At 34.9% G+C, this 14,573-nt stretch overlaps 1 protein-coding gene and 1 long non-coding RNA gene across 2 annotated transcripts; one reads left to right on the top strand and one right to left on the bottom strand.

Moving 5' to 3' along the window:
- Positions 1–708: 708 nt before the first annotated feature.
- Positions 709–2,416, top strand: LOC130050955 (uncharacterized). The gene is made up of 2 exons (XR_008799340.1): positions 709–1,016; positions 1,291–2,416. It is a non-coding gene; the product is annotated as an uncharacterized LOC130050955 (long non-coding RNA).
- A 6,238-nt stretch (positions 2,417–8,654) lies between these two features.
- LOC130050950 (toll-like receptor 2) lies at positions 8,655–14,022 on the bottom strand. The gene is made up of 2 exons (XM_056152005.1): positions 13,839–14,022; positions 8,655–13,191 (listed from the first exon to the last, which is right to left on the bottom strand). Exons 1-2 carry the CDS (start codon positions 13,858–13,860, stop codon positions 10,766–10,768), a joined length of 2,448 nt encoding a protein of 815 aa, XP_056007980.1. The 5' UTR covers positions 13,861–14,022; the 3' UTR covers positions 8,655–10,765.
- Between the last annotated feature and the right edge of the window lie 551 nt (positions 14,023–14,573).

Here is a 14,573-nt window from a genome sequence, read left to right on the forward strand (position 1 = left end):
CATTGTTACATATAAATGCATAAATCATACTATCTACAATAATATCACTTTCTTTCTATGAAAATAAAGCACAATCTGCTAGGAAAACACATATTACATTATTGTAAATCGTAATGATAGAATTTATTACCATAATTTAGGTTATTTTCCTCATATTGTAACAGAAATAAAAACGAAATGTATGTATTGGCCAAATAGGGGGTAACATCAATCAAAGTCTGGTTATGACAGGCTAGTAATGAAAAATCATATAAATTTCTATTTTATCTAAATGCATGTATTTTATATACACTTAGTAGCTTATGACCATAAATTACATGTGATCCATACATGCTGGTGCAGGTTTGCTACGAGCTACGATATGCCCCCTCCTTGCCTAGATTTTCTCTAAAACCGACTAATTCCACACCCCATCAAAGTACCATGTAAGATGATTTAAATACTGTGTACAATGAAGAACCAATTCATTCCACTTTAAATCTGGGGCCATTCACTTTACCTCTGAGTTACAGTAATTTCGCTGTAGGTTTTAACCTGAATTTCTTCAGTATTTAGCCCCATGTACATGTATGTACTAGACATAATGCTGACACCTACATGATGCATATCTCTTTTGTCATTACCCACTCCGCTACACTCGCAATGTATAATGAAATATTCCATTCATTTCTAATAGATGTATGTAATCCCTTACCAAATGTCACTTCAAATATAGGACATATCTATCTTTAAATAGATTTGACCAGTACGTTTGTGCAAAACTGTCCTGTGCAACCATAAAAGTTATATTTTGCTTTAAAACAAACCAATAATTCTTAATTATAATTTTTTCATCTTTAAAAAAGGTATCGAAATACCAATATTTAGTGGGAAGTTCCCAGGTATCTTCCACTAGTGACAGTCTACTGGTAAATCCAGACATGCATTGGTAGGATGCTGATGTGGAGGACACGGGAACACCTTATCCAAGAAATGTGGGATTTCATTCGGAGCGACAACCGGACATTCAATTTGAGGTTGAATATAGGGTTAAATCCGTATACATTTGGTTAACATTCAAATAAATCCAGATTAAACATTCACAAATTATGGAATCTTGGCGTTATGGTACACTGGTATGCGTGTACCATTTTATTGTTTATCGTTGCATTACTAGGTATCACATGCATACAAAAAGAGACAAAATACGGAAAATCATTCTGTTTCAAATTATAAGGTATGACAAGTAATCTAAATGCTGACAAATAAGGTATGGTGGCCAATACTGTTTTATTTGCAATTTCCTTTCAGATATGGGACCCAATTATTCAGAGTTCTGCAGCTTTTATGAAGCTGTTTTTGACAGAAGATTTGGTTTTCTCCATCTCTGTTGTCACCAACCATTATGCTGAGATGGCCATATCTAAGGGAAAGGGTTGTCATAAGCTTTCCAAGGAAGTTCACAGCCTCTCACCGAAGAGGAACTGTACAGGGATTGCTAGTTTTGAAGTACCGATATTGTGACAGTGATTGCCAGTTTAAAATGAATAACAAAATGCATTATTATAAGATTACCTTTACCAAAATTAATCTGGCTGTGCATCTAACACTTTTATGAAATGTGCACTACCATTACCTCTTATAAAATTTCATAAGTAATTAAACGCATAATTTTTTTTATAGAAAACATTTACAGAGCCAATTGAGCATTCAAAAGCTCTGGCAATACATTATTACTTGGGGCTAAATATAAGAAATACTTCCCCCCAGATTTTTGGGCATTATCTTATATATGTCTGCTGTGAAGTTCCAGTCGATAGACAGATATTGGTCAACACATGCCCCTATCGGAACAACCCAGTATCAAGAATTATGTCTAGAAATAGGGTTTCAGAGGTTGAATATAAACAGAAAATTTTTGTTAAATATGATGCAAGTGCATTTACATTTCGTGATTGAGAGTAAGTACTGGAACATTCGCATACATTGAACTTTAAGAGGAAAACAGGTAGAACTTTTTGATAACATTTGATATGTTGTTGTTGCTTAGCAACCAAATATATTTGAATATGAAAAATTAAATCTTATTAGATTAACAGTAAAGATTTTTGTTTTAATGTTGCAATATTTATTCTATTTAGTGGAACATAATGGTAAGACGTCATTTTATTAGAAAATGATGGATATGTATATAAAGTACGAAGTTTCCATTTTATGACCTTAATTCTGTTCCTCATATTTTTGTTAAAAACCTTTTAAAATGATGAAGATCTATTGTAATATTATATTTTTAAAATGTACTAATCATCATGCAATGTAATTATGTTTAAATTGTGTCGAATAGATGCAGAGAGGTAAATTATGGTCAAAATTGTACCATGCGTGTTGTTACTTAGTAATCAAAATATTTGTTTATCGATAAAATTGATTAATTTGATTGTGATGCTTTTGTAGTATTTTAAAAGGCACATGAGCTCATACATCTAAGATTTCCTAGTTTGACTCTAATCTAGTGAGAGGGGTTGTAATTAATCTCGGCTGAGATTTAGCTTGGCTGAATATTTAGACTGACGTCTTCAACGAATCTCGGAGCAGCCCTTCATAATTCATGTCTGGAAATTTACTCTCAGGCTCTAGAGTTCTAGCAATTAATATGCACTTAAGTGACACTGCTGTTCGCTTCAAATAAGTGATATGACTGTTCAACTAACTCTCTATCACTATTAATATTGCATTACTTACCGTTTAAGTATGTAAATTCCATAAAACAAACTATCACTAAGTTTTCTATTCAAATGATGACTTCCATGGTGCAATATTTATCTCCCAAAATTGAAGAGTTCCAATAGTTTGTTTTTTAAATTAGCGAAAGACAAGCCGGTATGTGGCGATACAATGTATCAGTAACTAGATAATACAGACTATAGGAACTCTTCAGTTTCAGGAAAAAAATATTGTGCCATGGAAGTTATCGTTTGAACGGAAAATTTGGTGATTATTTTCATTTTGGGATTTTCATACCTAAACGGTAAGCAATGCAAAATTAATAGTGATAGAGAGTTAGTTGAACAGTCAAATCACTTATTTGAAGCGAACAGTAGTGTCACCTAAGCGCATATTAATTTCTAGAACGGGCCGAAACCGAGAGTAAATTTCCAGACATGAATTATGAAGGACTGCTCCGATATTCAGCCAAGCTGAATCTCAGCCGAGATTAGGGTTGTAATATAAATATTTCAGAGAGAAAAATCGTGAAAATGTGCACTTATATGACCTGTGAATTCGTAGACCCTTTGAGGTCATGGGATACCATGAACAATTTTATAAAAAAAAAATGTCCCTGTCCAATTCCTAACAAAATCATAAATCATATGCCTACCCCAAATCGTGATACATGCAGATTTAAATCGATTTAAAAATATTGTCATTAAGTCTTTAAAAACCTCTAAAATGCGCCGGTAGAGAAAGGTTAAAGGAATAATCTTTTCTGATTAGAGAAAGGATTGATTGACTGATTGTTTGTTTCACGTCCCGTCGAGAATCATACTGAGACGTCATAAGCTGTACATAGGTGAACTATCACAGATTTAGACATAACACTCCGGGACGTAGCAGTTAGAGTTAGAGCAACACGGGACCTCAGTCTTTAAGTTCATATCCGAAAGACCTACAATCGTCACTTTTAAGGAGGTATGCTACACCAGAGAAATTTGATGTAGATGAAAAGTGGAGGATATGTACAACAATATTTTGAAGTTGAAAATTTTCGAATTTACTTTATTTTGTCAAAAAATACAGTTTTAGAAGAAGGTAATCTGAAGAAAAAAATTAAAAAACCCTGCTGGACTCGAACCTGCGACCTACAGATCAGCAGTCGGTATTCTAACTTACTGAGCTACCCGGCTAGGTATTTAAATGGAAAAGGAAAAGTCAAATATTGCTGATATCGATTTTTTCATCCATGTTTTTAAAGGAAGTCAGCCATTATGACGATGTAGAGTACTACCTTAAATGCCGAGAGTTCCGTGAAGGAATAATCACTACCTATTCTAACGTCTGGTTTGACGTGGCCTTGGCACGAGCAGGACTGGAATTCATAACCTCTAGGTAGCGAAACGAACGCTCTACCACTGAGCTACTGCAACCAGTTTTGAAGAAAGGAAGGCCCTCTCCAAAAGACTCAAGTGCTTTCTTTCCTATCAAAGAAGCAGATACCTGCTTATTTGAGTGTTTATCGATAGGATAATGAATGAAGAATATCACTGATATTTTATATAAAAAGGAATATTAATGATATTATCATAAAAAAGATGTAGTATTCATAGGAAAAAGTTGATTAGCGAGCCATCATCCCGTGCCTGAGTCACCTTGGCCTTGCTATTAATTAACTATTGTGATTTTAATACCGTAAGATTATTTCAATGTTTATTCCAGTGAAAAGTTTGATCCCATACTGTGGCCCAAAAGGGCTACGACATGACTGAACTTGAATTCACACGACATAAACTCGCTTCAATACCATTCTGACTAACATGACTTTACTCTTCTGAGGTCAAGTTTACAACGTCAAACATCATGGCATGATTGATTGATTGAATATTGTTTAACATCCCTTTCGAGAATTTTTACACATATGGAGAGATCACCATTAATGCTGAAGGGCTGCAAAATGTAAATCTATGCTCGGCGCTTATGGCTTTTTCGCTTTGCCACACCTCGACTTTAGCAATCTCATACGAAGAACCGCCCCATTTGGTAGCCTTTTACGACAAGCAAGGGGTATCGAGGACATATTCTAACTCGGATCCCCACGGGGCTCATGGTAGGAAATGAAAGGTTGGTCGGCTGTTTGTGTTACGTTTCTTTCGAAATATTTCCCCTCATATTGAGATATTCCCAGTTGTAGGTGGCGTTCTACAAATATCAGACCTACACCTAGCGATTACGGTCATAGGAGTGGTGGTTCTATAACGCACTAATGCCTGACGCGACACAGGACCTCCGTTTTTAAGGTCATATCCGAAAGACTCATGGATCTCACTTCTAAATGTCGAACGTTTGGCGAAGGAGCAATCCTTCTTAACAGTAGGTCGATGCCCAAGGTTTAAGGCTTTGGTACAATAAAAAGGCTTTATCACATGCCATGCATATATGAAATGAGCCCTATCACTCACCATTCAAAAGTATTGAACAAGGATAAGGTTTCGGACGGACAGGAGGGTAAAAAACAATACACCCACGACTATAGCCACTTTATTATAAAAACTGGAATGCACATAATTCAGGAATATTTGCATTTCGATATGATTTAGTGTGGCCCGGTTACTCTTGAAGAGTATTTGTTTTAAACATTTTCCTGTATATTCCGATATATAAGCTTGTAATTGATCCCCAATTGTGATCCCACACTACTCCTGGGGGTCCGGTGGCCATTTTCACAAAAGATCTTACGACTCTGCTAAACATTTTGTCTCTATGTTGTACTCAATTAAGTGCAACTATGTATCGAAGAAGAATTCAATTTTTTCTCCTAAGTATATACTTAAGGTTTGTTCATTTAGAAATATATGAGTGAAAAATTGGAAAAGAATTACAGAGTTTTAAAATTTTCATATGCCCAACTATCTATATGTATTTTGTATTGCTTATAGGAGTTATGAGATTGATCAATGTTCGTTATCTTCCCCTTTCTGTCGCCTATCTTCGTTCTTTCACTAACGCGCCGTGACACGAGACCTTCGATTGTAAGGTCATTTCCGACAGACCCATGATTTTCGATGCCAAATGCCGAGTGTTTGGCGAAGGAGTAATATTTACCGATATCTACGTCTTAGGTTTGACGCGGCCATGACACGAACGGGGCTCCAACTCACGACCTCCCGTTTATGAAGCAAATGCTCTACCTCAAATTAAAGATTTTGCCATAAGAAATATGTGTGCAAATATGAAAGCCGTATCTGCAATAGTTCAGGGAATATTGAATAGGTTTAAATTTTCTTTGGTCGATGTCCAATCATAAAAACTTTAATGTCATAAAATGGCTTTGTTACACTACATGTGGATATCAAATGTGGGAGTCCTATTACTCACCTTTCAAAAGTGTTGAATAAGGATAAGGCTTCGGATAGACGGACAGATAAAACACAATATACTTACGACTATAGTCACTCGGGCATAAAAACCTTGAATTCACAAAACTTAATCACATTTGCATTTAGAAATGATTTGATGTGGTTCGTATATATTTTAAGAAAATTTGTTTCAATTAATTTCCTGTATATTTCCATTTATAACCCTGAACTTCTATTGTGACCCACACTACCCCTGTCTACCCTGAATTTCAGTAAAGTGAAATTAAACTAGCTGAAGATGCCTGCTTCTTAATGAAAGGTGAAGATAACGAACAGTGACCAATCTCATAACTCCTATTAGCAATACAAAATAGAGAGTTTGGCAAACACGGACTCCTGGATATATCAAAGATGAAATGAGATGGTTAATGGTGGTCTTAGTAGCGTTAGAGGTATAACTGATATTAGTTTTAAAAGTATTTTTGAATACTTTCTTTTTCAAAATGAAGCCGTTCTGTCCACATGACTCTTTTTTTTTTTTAGTTTACTGTGTGTTATTTTCCAAGGTATTTTTGGATCTGTGCAATATCTATCTACCGTGTCGGGCAATTCCTTCGATCTTGGATGAACGTAGATAGTTTACGAAACACAAGTTATTATATAGCGTTATTATAGATACATTAATTATGTCAGTTTGGAAACAACAAAAAATAATTGTACGTACCTTTAAGTTACATTGGCCTTCAATTCGGCATTTCGATATATCGATGACGTTTTGTCTATTTCCAATAATAACTTTCATTCATATGTCGATTTGATATATCCCTGTGAGCTCGAACTAAAGGACCCACCGAGTCGTCCACATCTGCTCATCCTCAGATAATTTATTGAAAGTAGACATTAACGGCAAACTGAAAACTCAACCGTATGACAAACGTGATGATTTCAGCTTCTCCGTCGTCAACTTCCCACATTTATGTAGCAATATTCCACTATCACCTGCATATGGTGATTATATATCTCAACTGATTCGATATGCTAGAGCTTGTTCTGCGTATAGCCAGTTTTTAAATCGAGGTAAGCTACTGACAAACAAGTTGATGGTACAGGGATTTCAACAGTCTCGATTGAAGTCAGCATTTCGCAAATTCTATGGTCGATATAACGATCTAGCTCGTCAATACAACCTATCATTGGGTGAAATGCTGTCTGACATGTTTCATACCAATCGTTAAGCCGTTCTTGGCACACTGAATTTGACTGCAGATAACTCCGTTTACCTGATCAGGATATAGGGCTCGCGGCGGGTGTGACCGGTCGACAGGGGATGCTTACTCCTCCTAGGCACCCGATCCCACCTCTGATGTGTCCAGGGGTCCGCCCAACTATCTATTTTGTATTGCTTGTAGGAGTTATGAGATTGATCACTGTTCGTTATCTTCACCTTTCATGTGTAAAGGACATAGCAAACATTTTTTTCAAAATACATATTTTAAAATACAGACTTTCAATTTTCTTTAAATCTATGAAATGAATAAGAAAGTGTTAACTCTTAGAATAGAAGGAAGACTTAAATGATGCAAAGTTATGATATGAATAGAAATAAGACGGCCAAAACACTCGTTTTACGTTCTGTTCTTCCAATGAAGAATATCGAACTATTACATCGTTTCTGATTTCGTCGTAGTTTTGATATTTAGGATGCCCAACGATATCTCGTTTTCTGCATTAAGTTGGACAACCTTTCAGTAAACAAATACACATAACTACATGTGAAGCAATCAGCATCGTTTGCAGAATTGGAAGGGGGAGCAATAATGAAACATTCCCATTCATATTTGTCTGAATATTCTTGATTAGTTAGAAAATAAGTTCTGTCTGAATTTCAAAATCGTGGGAAAAAAGGGAAAGGGGACTTTATCCGTCACTTTACGCAGTACATGCATGAGTTCATTTCATCAGTTCAACCTTGCATTTCTTCTACCATTTACTCCTACAATAAAAAGAAAAAGAACAAGCGAATAAATAGATATTTGTATGCAATAAAGCGAAGATTGTATGTGATAATAACGTGAAAAGTATGTCAGATGTCAGGAAAAGTATGATGGGGGGCCTTCTACGTACCTGGAGATTGATGTATAAAATCTGATTTTTTACAATATTATTGCCTAGCTATCGGTTCTTCCAATGACTTGAGGAAATCTAACAATCTGAGCAGATATCTACATATAGTAGAGGATATACACGGTGCTGTGAATTAGTTTTATGTTACCCTCCACCAGTATGCATCAGAAATTTAATCTAATAACTTACGCTTTTGGGTTTTAGGTTTAAGTAGGATATTTGTTTGCAACCTTCCGAAAGACAATCTTCAAATCAGGTACATGTTTTTTGTATCAGAAATGGATTGTCTTAATTCTCCATCACTGATATGTATACAAGAGGTGCGCAAGTGAAACGTAATGTTATTAACTTTCTTTTGAGTTCCAAACTTTGTTTTAGTCCCGATATTTCGTATACACATTGCAAACGTATGTGACACAGGTCAAGTACCGTGAAAATAAATTTAAAGATAAAATTTACATTTCATTAAAAACAATTTCGAAAAGTTTACAGCTGTGTTTATTTTCGTCAAAACAAAATCCAAGTAAATACGTAAAATACTATAACACAACGTCTACTGTTTCTTGATATTTGGTTGTACTAAAGTGAAAGCACAACCTATCAATGCTACAATGTGTTCAATCTAAATGCACGTCCGTAAGCACTAGTACAGGGAAGCCTTCTAGTTCGTATAGCTCTTCTAACATCGTATAGTGTGGACTTCGGAATCTGAATCTGCTTACTGTGTAGAAGTCAGGGAATGTATCCGAGCCATGGGGAGACTCTCGAACCAAAGACAACATTTCCAATTCGTTCGCGATATTCCAAACACAATGTCCATTGTAGAATTTATTTCACAAAGTTTATATTTCATACCAAAGATCTTGAAGTATCATAGATAATCCAATAAATAAATATATATCATTCTACACAAATATGAAAGGGAAAGATAATGGACAGTGATTAATCTTATAAGGAATACAAAATAGAGAGTTGGACAAACACGAACTCCTGGATATACATAATTATTTCATTTACTATGGATATCAAGATTGCTAAATCTATGTACATTAGGTTAATTGATAATTACATACATCTAAAAAGATTGCGTTCTGACACAAATATAATTGACACTTCCCATAAAGAGAGGATATGAGATTAACAGTGTACATGAAGATATGATATTATATTAACCATGTATCCGAGAACTAAAGAGGTTTTCAATGACAAATACGGATTATTATGTCTTATTCACATATGACCTTCTTAGTAATTATAAAAACAACAAACATACATAATTATTCTATAAACATGTCGATATGTCTCTAGTATGGTTATGTCAATACACGTATCAACACTTCGCGAAAGTTACGTCCCTTGTCCGCCATCTTCCGGATAAAAATCGTATTTCCCTACGTTGGCCTTTGTAATTTTCCTATCTGTAGCTTTGACATCTGTTATTTTACCATCAATTGCAGTCAACTACAATATGCCCCAGATTGGGGCAACCCATTAACTTGTATGAAAACTTGGTAATTGGCTAAAATTCAAAGTAATAACATCTTACATTTGGTAAGGTAAAGAAGGAAAACTGGGTTTTTCACCGATTGACCTTTGGCTGACCCCGCAAAGGGACGTAACTTGCGGCGAAGTGTTGATACGTGTATTGTGTTACAATTTACGTTATTTTTAGGTCACTTTTCACGGAATAGTAGTAGTTTCGTCGCATCATTTCAAAATGATTTTATCTGTATGCGTTGTAAAAATGAAACGTCAAATGCGAAATTAAAATTTTACAAGACGTTCAGGAATTATGTATTTGTCTTGATGATTCATAAGTAGTTTTCAATGGTCAATGTATCCCAATATGCATAGCATCTCAGAAAAAAGAAAACGTTTGCATAGCTGAGGGGAAAAGGTTTGGAAATTGGACTAAGATTTACCTTACAAACAGTTTTATGAAAATGTTTTAATTTTATCAAACAACTCGCTAACGCGATTCTTGATATATGCTACTATGATATATCAGAGTTCATATCCTCATGCATATTCAAAAATTGTATTTTCTACTTTCATGTTTGTCGAAATCCCAAGGTATTTATATAGAGCACCTATCTATCAAGATTCATACACGAATTGTTCACAACTGCATTCATAAGGAAATGGCTATAATTTCAATTTATAAAGATATTAAAGGCAAAAATTGTTTATAAAAGTTGTTCTATAGCTACAATATATGCATTATTTTTTAAAGCTATTTTTCGTAAGTGCTCTGAAACTTATTAATTTGAAACAAGTCTATTTTATGTCCGAAATTGAAATTCCGTTGGGATCTGGGTTAGAATAGGTCCTCAGTACATCTTATTTCTCGTAAGGGGTGACTATACGGGGCGGTCCTTCGGATGGGACCGGGAAAATCAAGACCCCATATCACAGCAGGTGTGACACGATGAAGATCCCAACCTGCTCAAAGGCCGTAAGCGCCGAGTATAGGCCTAAATTTTGCAGCCCTTCACCGGCAATGGTGACGTCTACATATCAGTGAAAAATTCTTGAGTGTGACATATATATAAAGTACACAACATCAAGAAAAGCTGTGTTATTGTATTCGATTAATCCTTAATAGTGGTGATTAAACGTTTGAAAAATTTTGCTTGTTTTCTTTCAGTTTCGTTTTCATTAAACACCAATGGTTTGATTTTCCACCAAATAAACAAGAAGTCTTTTGGAAGGTCTTCAATTTGGATTCCATCCTTGATGATCAGAACAAGTTTTGCATTAGTATGAATTGCGTGTATTTTTGCGACCTGAATTTCATAGGATCCCCATTCAGATTTGATAAACTGCCGTGTTATAACGAATATAACATATTTACTCATGTTAATGAATTTAACTATTTCTTCTGCATAGGGACTACCTGGGTCAAAATCTTTATCTTGAAGTGCAATTTGAAGATTTTCTTCTGTTAATGCTGGATAAAGTTTTGTACGTACCCAAACAAAATCAATGGATGAATATGAAATGTATGCGTCATATGCAGGAATGTTACATGTAATGATTGCAGAAAAACTTTTTCTCCAAAATAAGCGGATTCTCAACATGCCATAACGCACGAGGATTCTGTAGCGGTATAAAATTGTAAACGTTGCAAGAAACAGAAAAGTGAACGACAGAGCAGAAGTCGATATTTCTAACCACCGCATTGACATGCATTGTAGTTCTATTGAACGCATATCATTAATTACCGTTAATAACGTTTTGGTTGGTTCCTCAATACAGTAGGTCTCGTTCAAATGAAGAAATAGTTCTTGATGATCAGACATCCTGCGCAGGGAATCAATGGCATTACAGAAACAATCAAAGGGGTTACCTCTAACATCTATCTGAACGCCTTTTAGATGATTTAAGGTAATGATATCTTCGGTCGAAAATGATACAATTTTGTTGGATCTCATTTCAAGAATTCGTAGTGACGTAGCAACACGAAGAGCATCTGGAACTGTAGTGAGTAGATTGTCATTTAGTTTTAATGTTTCCAAAGACAATGACTGACTTTGAAAAATGTTCGGATGTAAATCTTTTAAAGCGTTCTCTGAGAAATCGACAACCTTCAGGTTGGTAAGACCATTAAGAAATTCACCCTTCACATCTCTTGTTAGACCGACATCGAGATTTACATCACTCATGTAGAGTTCCGACAAGGGGTGAAAATCTTTCAGAAATGCTACATATAAATCGTTACACTGTACACCAGAGACATCCAGGAACCACAGCCGAGGAAAAAACAGTTCGAAGTTGCTTTTCGTACAAAAAGAGAAACTGATGTATCTTAAATTGAGGCGTTGTAGGTTAGCTCCGTACATTTCAAATTTCAACTTGGTTGTGTTTGCATCAATCATTGTATTGGACATGTCTAAAATTTCTAATGAAGGCGACAGTGTCAAATTAAAAGGCATTTGTTGAAACATTGGTTTTCGGTTCTTACTGGGAGATGAATATGAACCACGGCTACTTTGGTGACTGACATTTATGACTTTGATTCGCGGTGCTTCTAGAATTGCATACGCAAAAGGCGTGTTGCGCAACAGATTAAATGACAAGTCTATTTGTTCAATACATTTCATAAATAAGGAGGATTTCATTGCATCTATGCTTACAATACCCGTTTCCTTCAAACTAACAGTTTTAGCACAGACGTTTCTCAGATACTTCACTTCATTTTCATTCAGAACCATGCATACCTCTGCAGAAAGTGCGAATGAACTTGAAAAGTTTAGATAGTTCAATGTCTTAGACTGAAGTCTCATCAGCGATTTCAGTGCATATCGCATACCACACGAAGTTTGAAAGTGCAGGCCTTTTAAGTTAGCAAACGCCCAAAACAAATCTTCGTCAATATTTCGGCATGGACAATAGTCACTAAAAACAAAGTGTACATATTCTATTTTGAGTTCTGCAAGATTTTCAAAAGACTTATTATTTAACTGAAAATCGACATGAGAATCAATTTCCAACTTTTTAAGAGTTTTTAAGCTTCGAAATTTTGAAGAAAAATGCAAAGTTGAAGTAGTGGTGCTCATTGATAAGTTTCTCAGGGACGAAAGACGTTCTATTTCTTCGTCAGGAAATCCTCCATTAGGAAAGGGGTTATCATTAATTTTGAGGTCCTGAATAGAATTCATATTTTGAAATGTCCCCTTTTCTATGGATCCTTTGCGAAGTTGGTTTGAGCTTAGATCTAAAATGCACAAATTAGGCAGATGTTGAAATACGTTCTTCTTGATGTGTTTTATCCTGTTCCGATTAAGATAAATGGCTTTCAGATTATACATTCCGTTAAAGTCGTCATCCTGGAGATTCACTATGTCGTTGTCAGAAAGATCAATAGCTGTAATGTTTGACGTAATGTTTCCTGGTACGAATTTCAATTGCTGATGTTGACAATTGTACATATCTCCAGTCGAACCGCATACATCTAATGATCTAGTGATTATGCACTTTGTTTGCACATCATACAATAGCAGAACTGGAATAAAACCTGTTGTCAAAAGAAACAGTCATGCATATCAATTTCCTTTTGTTGAGGACAATGTAAAATGGTGCAACGAATATGGAAAGAGAAGCATTGGCAATTTTATAAGTGTAAATAAATTGTGTAAATAAAGAGATTAAAAGATCGTAGTCTCAAGTCATATACGAATGCTTTCGTTGCATTTGCTCAGTTTTTGAATACAAAATGAAGACACGATGTGTGTTTTTATATTCTAACATACTTTTGTTTAAACCTTCATTATCATAAGGACTTTTTATAACTTTGATACTTTGTTGCAATGATCTTTATCTTTAAATTGTTTACAAATCTGACACGTTTGCAGTACCCCTCTTTTATTGGTGACCTCAGAGGTCAATGCATATTGGATATAACGAGCAGGACGTATTGACAGGATGACAATGAATCCCGGATCGATATATTTTGCTGATCTGACGGGTCTACTTCTTCAGATTCACTCTGATTGTATGAAATTATATATTCAATCAGAAATATATTATTACATTTGTAATTTTATTTTTCAATTTGATTACCATGAAATAGCGCTTGTATTGCCTTGAAGCACTGCTAATTGTGTTGAATTGATCTTTATCTTTAATTGAATGCTACAGAAAACACTTTTATACGAAACTTACCGCACATGTTCCAGAAACCCATTCCAGACAGTATAAAGACAGTTTCTAGTGTATTGTTCTACTGATACATCTAGTTTTTCTTTCACTTGGTCACAGATTGAATCACTTCCAAATTGACCGAATGCGACAGTGCAAGATACTCGAACAAACTGGATCGGTGTCAATTATTTTTTTCGATCTCTCTTTAAACGAATACTTGCGAAATACTTAACAATTTGTTTGAATTGGAATTTCTTTATCGAAAGTTGATTTGAGTGATTTTTAAACTTCTTCAACGTCAGCAATTCAAATACAGGCAATGCACCAGACACGCAATGAAGGGTGACGGACATAATAAGTTTCTACAATAGATATTTTTTCCAAATTTTGATATGAGGTAAAACATGCATTAATGAGTTAAAATCAATGAAAAAAAGAACACCAATGAAAATTGTCTTTGATTTTCAGCAGAGGGCGTTTCAAAAGTTGGCTATGAAGAAGTCATAATTGCAAAGGAAATAGAGGGAAATGTCCAATGTGCAACATAAAAGTTAAAATAAAAAAATCAACAACAGAGTTTTAATCCAAATTAAAGAATTATTTTAAAAGACAATAAGCTTACTAATTTTACGAAAGAATGGGTGATCGGCAAATTTTTGCAAAGGACGATTTCTGGCCAGTTTGGAAGGAAAATGTCAATAAAGAAGAAATGGATGTTTTCTACTTGTAGTTTCATATTTTTCCTTTATACTTAAT

Source organism: Ostrea edulis, chromosome 10, assembly GCF_947568905.1.
Source record: "Ostrea edulis chromosome 10, xbOstEdul1.1, whole genome shotgun sequence".
Lineage (NCBI taxonomy): Eukaryota > Metazoa > Mollusca > Bivalvia > Ostreida > Ostreidae > Ostrea > Ostrea edulis.

What these genes read in the sequence shown, in the direction of transcription:
- LOC130050950 (XM_056152005.1), bottom strand. Translation starts at nt 13,860, where the DNA reads ATGGGTTTCTGGAACATGTGCG. An exon ending in GGGTTTCTGGAACATGTGCG is followed by an intron (nt 13,192 to 13,838) that starts GTAAGTTTCGTA and finishes TTTTGACAACAG; the next exon opens with GTTTTATTCCAGTTCTGCTA.